Raw genomic sequence first — 16,261 nt, 5'->3', positions numbered from 1 at the left:
GGATGATGAGTTTATGATGCGCTGGATAATGAGTTTATGACGCGTGCATCTTCACGGGCTCTCTCAAAAAAAAACACGGGTCATCCAGTCGAATTCAGAAAATACGGAAATTCGTAAAGTGATTTTTTTTCCTGGGCGGGTCCATTTTACCTGGGCGGAATGCCCAGTAGAGCCTATGTTTGGGAAACACTGTATGTACTGCTCTATACTGCAGAGGGTGAGAAAAAAAATCTAAAAAAATCGATTTTTTTAAAATATGAATCGATTTGACCTGCCAACTCGATTTTAAAATCAAATCGATTTTTTTCCCAGACCTAATTATTAGAAAAAATGTGTAAATGAAGCCCCATCTCTAACGCCGCTCCTAAACTCAATTGTACGAAATGAATCACACAAAAATGTACAATTATTAGAAAAAAATTTGTAAATGAAGCCCCATCTCTTATGCCTCTCCTTAACTCAATTGTACGAAGTGAATCGCACAAAAACATACAATTATTAGGAACATTTTGTAAATTAAGCCCCATCTCTAACGCCACTCCTAAACTCAATTGTACGAAATGAATCGCACAGAAAAGTACAGTTATTCGAAAAAAATTGTAAATGAAACCCCATCTCTAACACCACTCCTAAACTCAATTGTACGAAGTGAATCGCACAAAAACATACAATTATTAGGAACATTTTGTAAATGAAGCCCCATCTCAAATGCCGCTCCTAAAATCAATTGTACCAAGTGAATCGCAAAAAAAACATACAATTATTAGAAAAAATGTGTAAATGAAGCCCCATCTCTAATGCCACTCCTAAACTCAATTGTACGAAGTGAATCGCACAAAAACATACAATTATTAGGAACATTTTGTAAATGAAGCCCCATCTCTTATGCCTCTCCTTAACTCAATTGTACGAAGTGAATCGCACAAAAACATACAATTATTAGGAACATTTTGTAAATTAAGCCCCATCTCTAACGCCACTCCTAAACTCAATTGTACGAAATGAATCGCACAGAAAAGTACAGTTATTCGAAAAAAATTGTAAATGAAACCCCATCTCTAACACCACTCCTAAACTCAATTGTACGAAGTGAATCGCACAAAAACATACAATTATTAGGAACATTTTGTAAATGAAGCCCCATCTCTAATGCCGCTCCTAAAATCAATTGTACCAAGTGAATCGCAAAAAAAACATACAATTATTAGAAAAAATGTGTAAATGAAGCCCCATCTCTAATGCCACTCCTAAACTCAATTGTACGAAGTGAATCGCATAAAAACGTGCTATTATTAGAAAAAAATGTGTAAATGAAGCCCCATCTCTAATGCCGCTCCTAAACTCAATTGTACGAAATGAATCACACAAAAATGTACAATTATTAGAAAAAAATTTGTAAATGAAGCCCTATTTCTAATGCCTCTTCTAAAATCAATTATACCAAGTGAATCGCAAAAAAAAACGTACAATTATTAGAAAAAATGTGTAAATTAAGCCCCATTTCTAACGCCGCTCCTAAACTCAATTGTACGATGTGAATTGCAAAATAAAACTTACAATTATTAGAAAAAATGTGTAAATGAAGCCCCATCTGTTACGCCACTCCTAAACTCAATTGTACGAAGTGAATCGCAAAAAAAACGTACAATTATTAGAAAAAATGTGTAAATGAAGCCCCATCTCTAACGCCACTCCTAAACTCAATTGTATGAAATGAATTGCACAGAAACGTACAGTTATTAGAAAAAATTGTAAATGAAACCCCATCTCTAACACCACTCCTAAACTCAATTGTACGAAGTGAATCGCAGAAGAATGTACAATTATTCGAAAAAATTTGTAAATAAAGCCCCATCCCTAAAGTTGCTCTTAAATTCAATTGTACAAAGTGAATTGCACAAAAACGTATGATTATTGAAAGAAATTGTAAATGAAGCCCCACCTCTAACCCCGCCCCTAACTCAACTTAAGGCCGATTTATAGTTCTGTGTAGGACCTACGCCTCATTTATACTTCTGGGTCATTGTTCACGCCATTGTTTTTGTCCCAATGGTGGGGTTTTAGCAAACCAATCACAGAGATTGCAGTCCACGTAGAATTGATCCATTGTTTTATTTTTCGAGGTATACGTCACGTATACGTTCCGTTATCTTTATTCTATAATATTCTTGGTTGACCTTTTATTCTAATTTTCATTGTTATAGTCTGTGTTCTTTGTCTTTTCAACCTTTATTTTTACTTATTTAACAGCACAATCTGTGGTCTTTTAAAGAAAACATATAATGAAACATATCTGACTTTTTCCATGTTTACGTGCTATAATTGGGTCTCCAATGCTTCTATCAACCTAGAAAATGTGAAAAAATAGGTCATTGGAATTTGGCTCCCCTTGTGATGTCAGAATATCACCCCTTAATCTGCACTATCCAACCACGGCATTGCAACTTAGTGCAGAGATCCGCTCATTTGCATTTAAAATGACACACACCTACAAAGTGGCAATTTTAATATGCTATAATAAATATCTATATGGTATTTTGAGCTAAAACTTCACATATGTACTTTATTTGACATTTTAAAAAAGTCTTGTGAAATATCCCCTTCAAATGTTCTGTATAAGGAGCGATTCACATTTCGCATCTTTTGCGCGCAAATACGTTTTCTTGAATGTAGCCACGCGGCAAGCACGCTTAAATACAAAGCGAGCCGGTCGCGACGCGCAAGCGGTGCAAAATGCTCTTTTTAAAAGTATTTTACATTTTCAGAGGTACATATTGGTACCAAATGTATACATTTCTGTACTTAAATTGTACATATTATGCCTTTTTAAAAAGGAAATGCCCCAGTGACAGCTTTGGACAATTTTTGACCATTTTATGACAGTGTAGTTGTGGTGTTTTGGCCAAACTCATGAATCAGCTAATTCTCAGAAGCTTGATAAATACAGGCCCAGATTGTTGTCTCTGTACGCTTGACTTAGTTCAGAAGAGCGGAGAAGGACAGACAGGCATTTAGTACTGTTATTTAACAAGACCTGTTCTCTGTTATACGGGATGTTTCACATAAACACACATGCAACAATCCCCGGTGTGTAATTTTGTTGCAGCTTGAGGGTGTTTTCCCTTTGTCTCTTTATGTGTGTGTGTAGTCTTGTCTGGTGAAAGCAGCCATGGGATTTACAACTAATCTGAACAGCAGATGGCAAAACATCAGATATTCGTTTAGCCGAAAAGGAATATTTTACACACAAACACACACGCATGCTGTCCTTCCTAATACTGGAAACTCTGACATACAAACAAGTTTGAAAATTCTTGTGCATTCAACCAAACGATCACACATGCCGCCACGTGACGTGTGTGTAATAATACTCACATTAATCCAGTGACCTGGATTGAATTTGACTGAAGGAAGCAAGCCTGACGTATTTGGAGCACAAGCCATTCCACGACTACTTACAGAGGGAGAGAGAGGGAAAGAGAGAGAGAACAATCTCCCTCCCTCCTGCTCGCTCTCTCGCTCGCTCGTGGAGTGAAACACTCACTCACACGCTCCTCTGTAAGACAACAGTATGAAACCCGCCACAGTATGGACTGAAGACATCTGAACAGGAACGTACCGAGGACACCCACCGCTAAAACTTACAGGAAACGGGGAGAACCAGTGTGAATGCGCTTGGGGTGACCCAAGGAAAAAAGAAGAATACCAAGCTTGGAATTTGCAGGGAGGGAGCCGTGGAGACGCAGCGAGAGAAAGGAAAAGCCCGTCTGTCTGTGACGGGACAGCGGACGCAGAACGCTCGTGGGACAGACGCCGGGACACTCACTCAGGCACAAACCATGGTGGTCCAGGCGGCTGTGACGCCCGGCAGGACCCGCCGGCTGCTCCTCAAGCTGCCAGTGGGAACACTGAGGAGGAATAGTGAAGACCGGGTAAGACGGCGGGTGCACTTCCCAGTGTGTTTGTGAAGTAGAAACGCTTATGGCACAAGGTTTTGAAGGAACCTTGCTGTGTGTTGGAGAGAATAAGCACTGCATTCTTGTAGCTGAGAAGACTGCTCGCATGCACCTGCTTTACATAGGATCTCAGATTCATTTGCATTTTTCCACCAATTCTGTTTGGAAAATGTACATCCGTGTCCTGTAAGTTGTGGTGTAGTAGGTTTGGGTCATTGTTATGATTATGGCTCTTTGACAGCTTGAATGACAGTTGCATAATAGTGTTTTTGTCTGTATGTTTGTTTCAGTAGAGATACAAGTATCAGTTAAACATCAGTGATTACCCGAAGCAGGCAGAAACCTGCCCAGTTATGTGAATCATTTTTTCAGAAAAACACTCATACTGCAAGCTTTCACTTTGGGAAGATTACACAAACGTAACGTACACACATTGCCATAGGGTAAAAGTTTGGTTTGTATAGATTGTGTGCGTGCATGTACGTGTGAGTTTGATTTTATTGTGTGTTTCATGTACTATGTGTGCGACATTTGGTTCCATCAATGGTACTCATAAATTTATAATTATAGAGAGGTGGCAATCCTAAACTTTAAATTCTTAAAAAATACCATCATGCATACAAGTATTTTCAACATATACTAGTAAGTATTAAAGGGATAGTTCACCCAAAAATGAAAATAATGTCATTAATGACTCACCCTCATGTTGTTACAAACTCTTAAGACCTCCGTTCATCTTCAGAACACATATTACGATGTTTTATATTTAGTCCGAGAGCTTGTTGGCCCTTCATTGAAAATCTTCATACGGTAAACTGTCCATGTCCAGAAAGGTAATAAAAACATCATTAATGTGACATCAGTGGGTCAGTTAGAATCTGTTAAAGCATCGCAATTACAAAAATTACGACTTTATTCAGCATTGTCTTCTCTTCAGTGACTGTTGTGAAGCGCATGCGTGAGACTAAAGTCACGTGACTGCATTGACGCAGATGACGTGTTATCCTCAGACATGTTTGCGAAGTTTTTTTTTCAAACTTACAGCGTGCCTCTCCCTCAGACTGTAAATGAAGCCCGGGCACACACAAAAAAAACAGCTGGGGTGCACCAGATAACACGTCAGCCGCGTCACTGCAGTCACGTGACTTTAGTCTCACGCATGCGCTTCATAATAGACGCAGAAAAGAAGAAATTGCTGAATAAAGTCGTAATTTTTGTTATTTTTGACATTATTTTCATTTTTGGGTGAACTATCCCTTTAAACATATATAGTCAGTAATGACTAGTATGAGGAAATATTAGAACTAACGTTAGTTATAAGTTTTAAGTTATAGACATTGCAATAAAACATTTTTTTAAAGTAAAGGTTTTTTTGTGTAAAATAGGTTCAGCAGAAATTTGTCAGTAAGTCATTTGTTATAACTAACTTGTAAAGTTAAATTTAAAGCGACACTCCACTTTTTTTAAAAATGGAATGTTACGGCAGCAAAGTCTGTGATTATTATGCCATAATACGAGTATACTTCCTAACCATATCTGCCTAGAAATAAGCTAATTTAATTTTTCCATCAGTCTTAGTACACGATGTAACTACAGAAGAGTCAAGTATTAAATATGAAAAATATCGAAACTCTGGCTATTTTTTTAGAGTGATGCTAATGGTCTAATCAGATTTAATGGATTATGCTAAGCTATGCTAAAAACTATCCTTTGTTCTGTCCGGTATGAGTTTCTTTATTCTGTTGAACACAAAAAGCAGATATTCTGATAAATGATGGCAAGCACACAGTTGACAGCACCCATTGACTCCTATAGTAGAAAAAACAAATATTATGAAAGCCAATGGGAACCGTCAACTGTGTGCATCCCATCATTTATCAAAATATCTTCTTTTGTGTTTAACAAAAGAAAAAATCTCATACAGGTATGGAACAACATGAGGGTGCGTTATCGATGACATATTAAGCTAGTCCTTTTAATAACAGATAATAGGTTGTTATCACAGAAATAAGCTCCGACAGTTATCAGGACCTGACGCGCAAACTCATTCACTTTCGGTTCAGATGTCACGAACATACTATTTAGTTTAATATTTTTTAAATATAGTGTTATATATGTTATTAAAAGACATATTTATATAAATTGTTTGTGTAATATTAAACAGTCAAAATGATTTTCAGCCGTGTGTTATTAGTTTTGAGCAGTTGTTATCTAAAAAAGAATGAACTTTGCAATGTTGTGGCTGGCCAATCAGAATCAAGCATTTTAGAGAGCCTTGTAATAATAACATTTAAGTTTATGCGCTACTTCTAGGACATTTATGACATTGACCATATTAACTCGCTTATACAAAACTACCTTATAATAAATACAAGCAATTTACTTAACTAGTAGTTAAGACCTTTGGACCCACACCATATATCAACCATGGCTCGCTCTGCTCTATAAATATCAGTACTGACATCAACCATTGGAAAACCCATAATCAGTCCCCACCACATTACATTTATATTTATTAATTTCCCAACCACTCTTATTTCAAGAGCCGTACAGCATTTCCTGGTTATTTTATCGGTTCCCTTACCGTATTTTTGTTTAAACCCATTACGATTGTGTCCCTATTAAAATCCTTTTGTTAACCCAAGTGTCTGACCTAAAATAGCAAGAAGCTTTTAATATTTTACAGCGCCAAATTACACGTTGCTCCTGTCTCTCTCTCTTTGCGATGAGACAGATGTGTGTAATTATAGCAGTATGAATTATTGATCAGAGGATTTCCTCATACATGTTGTTATTTTTACTGCACCCCTGCGGACTTCTCCTCCCTTCACTATGGTACTTAGCTGTTTGTCGCTCTGTCCGGCCTGAGGTTGCACCTAAAGCTACACTTAATGAGCAATAAATGCCTTGTGGCCTGATGCATCATCATGCAAAACTGACACAGAATATATGAACGTGGTAACATCTCCTTTCATCTCTCTTTCTCTCTTTTCATTGACTTGCACCCATCCGTTCTTCAATAAACCTCTCTAGTAAAGTAAATCTGTGTGCATGTATAATTTCTGAATCTTCATTACAGTGAAAGCAGCTTTAGAAAGCTCTCTTTCCACAGTCAGCAGCGCTCAGCCGATGAGCCGCAGAATCCATCCACTTAACCGATGTAACATGAATGTCTTTAGCATTGCACTGTGACTAATGTGAGAGTTTCCTGATAGCTGTGCTTACTGGCCGCTCTGGATTGTGTGCATGTGTAAGCACAAGCCAGAGGAGAACTGAGACAGCACTGGAGCTTTCGGCTAAAGCCTCTCTAGTCCAGCCGGATAGGAACATACTAGCATCACGGATACTACAGTACCCGCTGAGATAATTTACAAAGAGATTTACATTAATCTGAACGTCCTGCTGATAGAAGTATGCAATCATTTGCCATGTACATGCACAATTCTAATTCATATTTTTTCTTTTAAAAAACTCTGCAGACCCGCCAGCAGGTCCAAATCTCTATTTTCTGCAGAAGTTCACCCCTTAATGGGCATTTATTGGGAGCTTTTGAAACGGTGTACACCAAATTCATGTGGGAGTGTAGTTTTACATGTTTCTGCTTTTAGAAGATATATGTTTTCGAAATGTAATTTTTAGGATTTTTCCCCATGACATGACACTTATTGCAAAACTTGCATTGCGTTTTCTTGTATAAGTGTCACTTTTAGTTAAATTTCTTTTTTTTCACCACATTGAGATATTAAAGGGCACCTATGGTCCGATTCACACCTCTGAGAAAATCGTGCTTCTCAGAGGTCCTCTGTGTTTTTAATCCCGTCCGAATCGGCCATGTCTGTGTTTTTCTATGAGGACCTCCGTAAGAATTCCAGAGCAATTTACCTACTGTTTTTTCGCTGAACTCAGAGGTCCTCTGAGAAATGTAATCCCGTCCGGATGCAAATGTCTGTGTTTCACCACAATATCTTTTGAAAACGCGGTTAATTTCGTGTTTTGGCCAACATGATCTGCCGTAAGGTCTTACTAATGCGCGTATATTGTATTTCCTGAGTCCCATTCATTCAGACATGGATGTGTTTACGCATTCAGCAAAATAAAATAATTAAATCAAGACGAGCTGAATATCAAACACTGTTAAGACTGGCCACTGTAATATCATTAACGTTATGAGAAACTCCGTTCAAAGTTCTTCAACTCCGGAATGGTAATGTTAATTAATAAAGATAATAAATTGTTATTAATCATTATTTCTTCATTTCTTTGGGTTTATTATAAGCAGACAGTTATATAAAACACGTAGGCTAACGTTACTTTAGTAGGATTTGTATATTTTATTTTGATTTGTTAAAATTAAATTAATAAATTACATGTTTTTTTATAATTTTACATTTAAAGCAAAATATTAAACATTACAAACACGCGTATCCAGAGCACGTGCTCTTCTGCAACGCCCAAATGCATGAAACAGACACTCCCATCTCTGGAATAGCCTGCATCATTTTAATCCCGTCCGAATAAAATCACAGACGTCCTGGGGGACACGTTGAAACTCAAACGTTGTTGGAAAACTAATCCCGTCCGAATAGTGCTTAAGTGTGTTTTTGTACATGTTAAAGATTATGCAAAAGGTACAAACCCCAAAGTAGACGGTAATGCGAGTTATCGTCTCTAACGTAAATCTCTTTTCTTGCCCTACAACAAACACACGGATTGTAGGCAACGGTTTACTTTCTAGGATTTGTGACATAGAGAAGACCGAAATTATCAGAATTCCTTGCGCTTCGGACTCAGCCTATAAGTTAACTCCTGTTAGCGTTGCATTGTGCTCGAATCTTTTAAAAATGGTAAGTAGCGTTACATTTTCGGCTGACGTCACAGGTATTCAGACCAATCACAACGTACAGATTAGCTGGCCAATCAGGCACACAGAGCTTTTCAAATTTGTGCGTGAAATCTGGAGCTACAAAAATGTACGGTATGCGGAAAATGTGTTTTTATAATAAACCATGCAAACACTTTGTATTATACCAAATACACAAAATAACGTTGTTTTTAGCAATGAAATAGGTGCTCTTTAAAAACTTGCAACGTGTGTCACTCTCACAAACTTTTATACAAATTTTCCCCTCTTTATCATTTTCCTACTTAAAGTGATAGTTCACCCAAAAATGAAAATTCTTACATCATTTACTTATTTCTTTGTTATGGTGTACACAAATGAAGATATTTTGAGCAATGTTTGTAACAAAGCAGTTTTTAATCACCACCGACTTCCATAGTATTCTTTCATCCTGTGAAAGCCAATGGTGCTCCTGCTTCCTGCTTGATTCCTGCTTTAGCAAAACAAAGAAATTCGTACAGATTTGAAAAAACTTGAGGGTGAGAAAATGACAGAATTTTCATTTTTGGGTAAATCCCAGCTGTCTTTTGTTAAACCTATTGTACGTCCATATGGTTCGTAACCGGGGTACATGTGTGTCTCATTTATTATGAGCTGTCAGTCAGAGGAGCGTAATGGTTTATTCAACCAAAATCATATGAAGAAGATGCCCCCGAACTCGAACCTTTCAATAGCCAATAATGCTGGAAGTTTATTCAGGTTTCTTGCCTTTGCTCTTTGTTTTCATTAGTTTGTGTCTTCGGGGTGTCTTCCACCTTTTGGAGGCAAAGCTGCTGCTCTTAATAAAGGCTTTACCGTGGTCCTGCTGGGTCTGGTTGATTGGGTCTTTTGAATGGCGGCTGTAATTTACGGATTTCCTGAGGACTGCAGATGTGTTGTGGGGGATCGGCAGTGCTTGATAAGGCTTAACTATTGCTATTAACAGACAAAGTGATTTAATCAAGTGAACAATGCCTTCGTTCTTCATCTCTGATTACTAAACCCCTCCCTCGCATCTCCTTCTCTTTCATTTTTGTCCTCATCACTCGTGTGTTTTTTCTCTGATTGAGTCATTTTGAATCTCTTACAGACAGCGTATGTGCAGCACAATTTTAACAATGTGTCCATGTCATATTGCACGCCAAAACATTTCTTTTTTATTTGGAGCACTATGGGTTTTGTGATGTCACATTAACATTTACAGAAATGAAACGATTTTCACCAAATTATTATTATAATTTATTATACTGTAATGTGTGAAGACTTTTGATAGCACAGCAAAAGATGATAACTATACTAACATATAGATTTTACAGTATAACCAATACTGTATATAATTTTGCAGTACAGTAATGAGAAATTAAGGGAGGACATGATCAATTTGTGTTTCATTGTCATAAAAATAACGTCATTTTTGGGTTTTTTTTACAGAATGTTAATGTAATCGTGTAGCTAGAGGGCTTTACAAAAAACCAAAAGTCTTTACGCTTGCTGGTCAGATGTGTTCTGCTTCATTAGATTAAGACAATGAAAGAGTCTCTCTCTCTCTCTCTCTCTCTCTCTCTCTCTCTCTCTCTCTCTCTCTCTCTCTCTCTCTCTCTCTCTCTCTCTCTCTCTCTCTCTCTCCCTCTCCAGTCTTTATAGCCTTACATTTCCTTTTCCTCCTATTTCCTGAATCGTTTTTAAGACTTTGTCCCTAATTTATCTCTGTTATAATATGGTGTGGCAACTGATTCAAAGCCAGATTTCTAATTCAGCGCTTTTTGTAAAACAACGGCAGTAGTTGGCAGTAGAAGCGATTCCTTTCCACGTCCATGTTTAGTGGACCACTGGGGTTCTCCTTGGAGACCTTTTGTTGTATTGGGTGGAACCGTTCCTGTGTGTGCGTGGCATTAATTGGGATTTGTTTTGTGTGCTCTATAGACAGAGTTTGTCTCTGGGATGTGCTTACTCTCACCCGCTAGGCTAAAGGATGGAGTTAATTGAGGCTTGTTAAATATAACCGTTTTGTTGCCTTCCATTAATAACCAGGTCAGGCGTAATGCAGATAAAATGTGCACATAATTTACAAGTTCCTAATGTATTTCTAACATGCAAAATCAATGCTGTGTTGTATTTATCTATTATCTGTATAGTCCAAATTAATGAAGTGCCAACTTACTGCGAGTACATAAAAAGCACATTGCATTCTGAATTATAGCTGTAGTGGAAACTCCTTCATGTGAATAATTGTTATTGTGGAGCAATATGATCATCTTGTTGAGCAAGTTAGTTAAATCTGTAACGTAACTAGCAGGCTGAATAATAAAATCTGGTTTAATAGCGCAGATATGTAAATGTTACTCTAGAACTCCTTTTAGCATTGTAGTTTGATCCTGCCATAGTCAGGAAATGGAAATTTAAAACAGGGATTTCAAAAAGGAAATTTTAGAGGAGTTTGATATAAGACAAAAGAAATTAACTCTTTCCCTGCCATTGACAAGTTATCTTGTCAATTAAGAAGAAACATTACCCTGCCAATGACATTTTCCTGACGAGTTTTCACAGTAATCTGTAATTCCACAAGGTGGCGCTCAATTTGTAAAGAAACTGAAGTAAAAACAAATTTTATTAATTTTAAATTCTGTGTATATTTTGATAACCGCTCTGAATCTGTTGTCTAACAAAATTCCTTTACAGAAATTCAATTATTTCAGCTTTTTGCTCAAAATTTTGTATTTTTTAAGAAACCTACCCATATTTGAGAGGTGATAAAAAGAGAACAAATGAAGATAGGATGAAAAAGTTTTATTCTGTTTTGTTTTGAAAATCAGAAAATATATAGGCGGGTTTTTTTTGCCTGCACTTCCGTGTTCGACACTACGTCTTGTACACTATGGGCCCTATCATACACCCCGCACAATGCAGCGCAATGCACAAAAATGTCTTTTGCTAGTTTCAACCCGGTGCAATTATCATTTTCACATTTAGCGACACAGTGTTTAAATAGCAAATGCATTTGCGCCCAATTTTGCGCCCATGGTCGCTCTGGTCTGAAAACATGGTGTGTTCTAAATTAGGCAACTAAAAGAGACTTCGCCATTGACCAACTAAAATCGGTCTAAAGTCTATGGCACAATATTGTTTTTGTTATTTAATAAGCGTGTTAGAAAAATGCGCCTAAAAACGGGACAACAACGTGGGTTTGCTTATCACACACGTGGATGCGTAGCAACACAAAAAACGGAAACAGCTCTCCGCACGTTTGTAAATTCTTCATCTCCTGTTTGTTACAAATAAAGTATTTTTTGAGTACAAATCTTTTCTTGCAAATTTGCTAATTATTTTATGAGATTACACTGATTATGTAGGATATAAATTAGGGATGCTAAAAAATTAATCGTGATTAATCGTTAGCAGAATAAAAGTTTTTGTTTACATCACATATGTGTGTAAACTGTGTATAATAAATATGTATATATATATAAATAAATATGAACACATTCATGTATAATTTTAAGAAAAAAAAGGTATATATTAAGTATTTATATTTATATATAATATAAATTATACATAAATATACAAATGTATATACAGATGTAAACATTTCTAAAACACATGCATGTGTGTACATTTATTTATACAAAGTTATTATACACATTTCACACACATATATGATGTAAACAAAACTTTTATTCTGCTAACAAGTAATCGCGATTAATCGTTAAGCATCCCTAATATAAATACATTTACAGCAATTAAAAGCCTGCTAATTTTACTTCCATGACTGAAAGAAAACGACTTTTAAACGTTTCAATAAAAAAAAATTCAATACAAATAAAAACAACAAAAAATTTTAACATTAATCTTAAACTGGTGGTCTTCCTGTGCTTAGTTTTTCAGTTTACAAATTCCGCCATCTAAATAGGGAATCAGCATGGCACCAGGCGCAACTTGCTTTTAAAGGGGATGAGAGGTGAGACTTTCATTGGTTCATTGCACCCATTTCTCATTACAAAAAAGGAACCACCCTTTTAGGCCGTGTGCTTGGCGCATAAACCATTTTTCCCGTCGTTAAATTAGCAAAAGTGGATACGGAAACGCCCATTTAGACCGTGCGCTTTAGACAATGCGCTTAGATTGTTAAAACAGGGCCCTGTGTCCTACGTCATTAAACACGTGCCAGTCGTTACCAGAAACTAGTTATTTTAGTTTTTAATATTGATATTTTTCTTTAAAAATTGCATCAGAACGATTACATCTGTGAAGGATGGATGGACTTTGGGGCTTCAAATCAGAAGCACCATTTACTACCATTATAAAGCTTGGAACAGCCAGGACATTTTCTAATATTACTCCGATTGTGTTCGTCTGAAAAAAGATTATCATATACATTGAATATGGCTTGAGGGTGATTAAATCACGAAATGATTTTTATTTTTGTCGTCTAACAAGGAGAATTGTATTGGCATCAACAAAGTTTAATAAATGCTGCAAAATGACACTGTTCATTGTTAGTTCATGTTAGTTAATGCATTTAGTAATGTTAACAAATACAGATTGGTTGTAAAGTGGTACTGTTATCCTAATATTTATCATTCTCGCTGTGAACGGACCGTTTATTCTAGATTGTTTAGAGCTTTCATGCAGTATATTATAATATAGTTGCTTCTTCATTGTCCTCATGTAATCCTACAAAAAACAAAAATACACAGAATTTTATTGTTTTCTCCTCCATTTCGACATCCCCTGGGGCTCAAAATGATCTTTTGGAGAGAAAATCTTGATATAACACACACTTATACACACACATCCCCTACAGACTTCAGCATGTGAGCTCTGCAATATCAACTGGCCTAGAGCAGATTGAGAAATGAGAATAATATCTCTCTCTTTGCACACACACACACACACTTTCTCAAACCTATATTTAAGCATGTAAAGTGTATTATGTGTTGTGACCTTTTGTGTTCACCCAATATATGTGATACTATAATGCAGCCTTATTTTAATTAAGACTTATGTATTTTAAAGCCAATGTTCCTTGTGGGAACCGTTTGCCGGTGCGCAGACTATATATAATGTCACGTCTTACCATCTTTATGATAGAGATTTTCTCACATGAGCACACGCATGAGAACATAAACCTTGCTTTAAATTACCCCAACCTCTGTGTGAACTTGCTGTCTGCTGGTTTAAATTAAATCTCACATTCTGTTCCCAGAAAACACCCGTCCGGGGTCAGGGGGGGTCACAGGCACCCCCAAAACAGGATGCATCGCCCCTCCAAAATAATGTTCCTTCGAAATGAACAAGTGCAGAGCTTTGTGCTAAAAATAAGGATAAAGATCATTTCAGAGGCATTGAAACAGGCTTCTCAAAGAACATTACACACGCACACACGCAAAGAAGGAGACAATTTGAATCATCTTTTCCCTTCAATAGTCTATTCATGGGGGTGTGCGATGGTGTACTTGGGTGTTCGGAGAAAAAATTTATGCGCTTTCTGCTGGTGGCCTTGGACGTGCGTTACACCAGGTTTAATTTCACTGGCTGTGTGTGGCTGCCTCTCCTATGCGTTCTCCTGGGTTTGCGCTATTATGTTATAATCCTCATAAATATTTATGCATATAGAAAGATTGAGCAGCAAACTTATTAGCCTATATGCAAAACGAAGTAGGTCAGTGCACGCACATGCATGCTCATATAGGCACGTGCACATAAACATCAAAGAGCTCTGGTGCACAGGGACAGCATCTCTCTCTCCCTGTCTCTCTTTCTCACAACTGTTTCTTATCTGTCACATGGTTGTAGTCGGGATGCCAGATGATCTTGTGTGTGTTGGATAAGAGACAGAGAGAAAGAGAGAGTAAACATTTTGAAGTGTAAGTACATATTATAAGCTCTGTTAAAATGAAATTGTCATAAAAAAAATCATAATTTTTAACTATTTATGGTTACAGCTTCAAACATTGTAAGGTTTAAGAAGCAGTACACGATTAATCCTAATCTTTAAGTGTTACTGTATATATACAAAATTTGTCCTAGATGCTGATTGGTCCTGGATGCAACGGTTGTGATGCAATCCATATAGGTTACGCTTTATTTCGATGGTCCACTTATACAAGATATAAACAGATATAAAGCAGACAGTCGTATAATACTGTATGACTTGTAGTTGACAAAGTAAAATGTTTAAAGTGGACTATCAAAATAAAATGTTACCCATTTTTGGTTGAATTTTAATTTGGTCAAAGACTGTATTTATCAAAAAATGGTCCCTAGCTGTCAGTAACCTTTCAAAAGGTACACCTTTAAAGAGTTTATATTAGTACCTCAAAGGTACCTATCAGTACCAAATTTATACATATCTGTATCTAAATGTTATATTAAGACCTTTTTAAAGGGTACAAAAGCTTGGGATTTTTTGTTTTGAGTAAAGCTGTTTTGAGCTTTACTTACTTTATTCAGGGTTCCCACGGGTTCTTAAAATCCTTGAAAGTTTGTGAATCTGGGGGGGGGAATCCAAGGCCCTGGGAAGATTTTGAAAATATGCATACATAGATACAGGTCATTGAAAGTGCTTGAATCTATTTTATGCAAGAAGTTTTCTGAAAAAAAAATCCATATTATTCCCTGTGTAGTGTAGGATAATATCATAAAAATTCTAGACTTTTTAAGGACACGTGCTGAAATGTTCGCTTTAAATGCGTACTGTATATATTCTCTATGCGAACGTTGATTCGTACCATTATGCTTTTTTGCATAGTTGTATTTGACACAAAATGTCTTGGGTTATGTATGTAACTGTTGTTCCTTACAAGGGAACAAAACGCTGCGTCTCTCTTGCCATACTTCCTGCTTCCCTGTAACGCCGTCTTTGACAATATTTCAGATAGCGATATACTTCCTGGCTCCCGCGTCACCCTGTCTTTGTCATTAAGCCTCACCATTGGTTGAATTTGATATACACATTCAGACACACTTACCCCTGGAGGCGTCCCCAAAGTGTCACCGCAGTGACGCAGCACGAGTTTCCTCAAAAGGGAACTGTAACAATGTATCTTAAAATGTAACACAATGTAACCTTGCTCTCACTTGAAATGTAGCCCTTGAATTTTAGGGTATTGGACCTGGAAAGTCCTTGAAAGGTCCTTTAATTTGAAGTTAACTAAGGTGTGGGAATCCTGTTTATTGTATGACCTAGTTTTCTTAAGTGTTTCCTTTATGTCTACACAGACCGAGACCATCTATACTGTAAGTGTTTGTTCGGCACTTCACAGATTTCTGGATGTGTCCGTGTGATTAATGTGGTTCATATTGAAACACTGTCTGTCTGTTTTGTGTAGCTGTGTGAGTTCAGTGAATACCACAACACTTCCCAGGGTTCCACAAAATAGACACGACTGGGAACTACCTCCATTTCTAAATATTTGAACCTTTTTGT

The 16,261-nt window shown here is 36.9% G+C and overlaps 1 protein-coding gene across 6 annotated transcripts in view; it reads left to right on the top strand.

The window, feature by feature from the left end:
• The window catches only part of frmd4a (FERM domain containing 4A), a 223,530-nt gene that overhangs the window by 116,118 nt on the left and 91,151 nt on the right, over positions 1-16,261 (top strand). For 2 of the 6 annotated variants that reach the window (XM_065283564.2, XM_065283572.2), the window contains exon 1: positions 3,512-3,932. The exons of 3 other annotated variants lie outside the window; for them this stretch is intronic. In XM_065283564.2, the coding sequence (XP_065139636.1) occupies positions 3,840-3,932 (93 nt within the window). In that variant the 5' untranslated portion in view covers positions 3,512-3,839. Of the gene's footprint in view, positions 1-3,511; positions 3,933-16,261 lie in introns of those variants that run through there. One more of the 6 variants, XM_073815809.1, reaches the window with a different exon arrangement.

Source organism: Paramisgurnus dabryanus, chromosome 9, assembly GCF_030506205.2.
Source record: "Paramisgurnus dabryanus chromosome 9, PD_genome_1.1, whole genome shotgun sequence".
NCBI classification, from domain to species: domain Eukaryota; kingdom Metazoa; phylum Chordata; class Actinopteri; order Cypriniformes; family Cobitidae; genus Paramisgurnus; species Paramisgurnus dabryanus.
Note: the sequence above shows the minus strand (reverse complement) of the source record. Positions and strands in the feature narration are given on the sequence as shown.